This window comes from Echinops telfairi, unplaced genomic scaffold (genome assembly GCF_000313985.2).
Source record: "Echinops telfairi isolate 266 unplaced genomic scaffold, ASM31398v2 ScPeMD7_7457;HRSCAF=8495, whole genome shotgun sequence".
NCBI lineage: Eukaryota > Metazoa > Chordata > Mammalia > Afrosoricida > Tenrecidae > Echinops > Echinops telfairi.
Genome location: NW_022111357.1, coordinates 29,551,678 through 29,553,463, shown reverse-complemented (window position 1 = coordinate 29,553,463; position 1,786 = coordinate 29,551,678). Strand labels below are relative to the sequence as shown.

The following is a 1,786-nucleotide window of genomic DNA, read 5'->3' as shown; positions in this document are numbered from 1 at the left end:
GTGTGTGAGGGGTTAGGGAGGGTGGAAAACCCCCTTTGCAGTTAGCACTCCCCTCAGATAACCTCATAGGAACACACTTCTACTGAGCCTTCGCCACGCCTTGGCTCAGGTGTCCGCGCTGGGACGTGGGGGATAAAGTAGCTGATGTGAGTGGGTGCAAGATTTAAGGGGCATGAACAATCTCAATCGAGACAAAATTTTAAATGTCCTATTTTTAAAACTCAGATTGAACAAAGTACTAAAGTAATTGGCACCGGGAGAAAATCAGCAATACTTGATGGATCTTGATCTTGAGAATTGAAAAATTTAGCACTTTTTGAATTTTGCACCGGGGGCAAGTGCCCACCTTCCGGCTGGCGTGAGTCATGCTCTCCAAACATCCTCTCCTCGGGGGTTCAAGTCAGTGCATTAAATGTCCCTCCCCTTGGGTCTCCCTGCCCACTGGAGCTGGCCCTGGAGCCGGGCTCCAGCCCGTGATAAGTACGCCCCAGAGAACAGAACCGGCCATCAAGACCGCCATTACCCAAGGTCAGGGGGACACAGCCAGCGGCTGCGATTTTCTGGTAGGCCTCTCGAATGAGCCGGCAGCTCTCCTGGAGGTTGTACAGATTGACATTCACATCGCCCAGGTCCGAGACCATGAGGGACTGGAAGGGGAGGGCCCCCGTGCTGGGATTGGCAGCGCGCAGCATTACCGATTCCTCCCGGATCCGCCGGGGGCCGAACCTGGAAAAGAAAGGACCATCCTACAAGCCATCCAAACTGGGAGCCCAGCCTAACCCAGGCCTGCGCCGCAGCCCCATGCCACCGTGGGCATTCGGGGTGGGATCCCGTCACTGCTGCCCTGGCCAATCCAACGAGCCAAACTCACTGGCCAGGAGCCCATCCCGATTCCCAGCGGCCCCCTAGGCAGGGCAGGACGGTCCCTGGGAGTTTACCAAACTGGGACTCTCCCCAGGAGTAGCAAAGCTCCTCTTTCTCCCGACAGGAAACCACCTGGGCTTCTGAGGGGCGCTCCCTGCGCTCTCCACTCTCCAACCCTTTTCCGCTGCACGGGCAGGCGCTGCCAGGAACACTGCGAGTCTTTTCTCCTCTGACTTTGGATTAAGCTCTGGTCTCTGTGCAATCAGAAACCGTTTACGAATGCCAATTTTTTTCCCAGTTATATAACTGAATGGGGTTGTGACCTACAGTTTGAGCAGCTTTGCATGATGGGAGGTTCAGCAGCGTGAGCCAAGCGCACCACTGCTCACCCAGTTGTGAAAACCACACACGCACACACTCCAAACCCATGGCCTTGGAGTGGATTCGGAAGCTGCCGTTGTGTCTCCAGATGTTCCTTCCGCAGTCTTACTGAGTGGATTCAAACCCCCGACCTTTCGGTTTGTAGTTGAGAACAACCCATTTTCCTTAGCACTCATTGTCAGGGAGTGGACTCACCTCGGAGGACAGAGTAGAACTGCCCCTGCAGGTTCCTGAGGCTGCAAGCCTTTACTGCACTGGCGCAGACAGCCTCCTGTTTCTCTGGGGGCAGGACTGGTGGTTTCAAACTGCTGCTTTGAGGTTTGCAGCCCAACTCCCACACCCACCATGCCACCTAGGCACCTGTGTTTTCATTACAGACGTAGTCCAACGTCCCCCGGAGGACAAAACTCCCTCCCATTAAGAGATTACAGGCATGGGCTTTGGAGCGTTTACTTTCCCCTGCTGTTGAAAGAATGAAGTGCGGTCATCTAGGCAAGATGCTGTGCTGCCCACCCAGGTGATGTTGAATAAATGGTGACTT

General features: G+C 54.8%; 1 protein-coding gene across 1 annotated transcript in view; it reads right to left on the bottom strand.

Annotated features, from left to right (window-relative positions):
• AGMAT (agmatinase) overlaps positions 1-1,733 on the bottom strand; it is an 8,037-nt gene extending 6,304 nt beyond the window's left edge. Inside the window, exons 1-3 of the mRNA XM_013005391.2 lie at positions 1,699-1,733; positions 939-1,118; positions 524-726 (exon numbers count right to left, since the gene is read on the bottom strand). Coding sequence (XP_012860845.2) covers positions 524-726; positions 939-1,118; positions 1,699-1,733 — 418 coding nt within the window. The remainder of the gene's footprint in view (positions 1-523; positions 727-938; positions 1,119-1,698) is intronic.
• Positions 1,734-1,786: the final 53 nt, after the last annotated feature.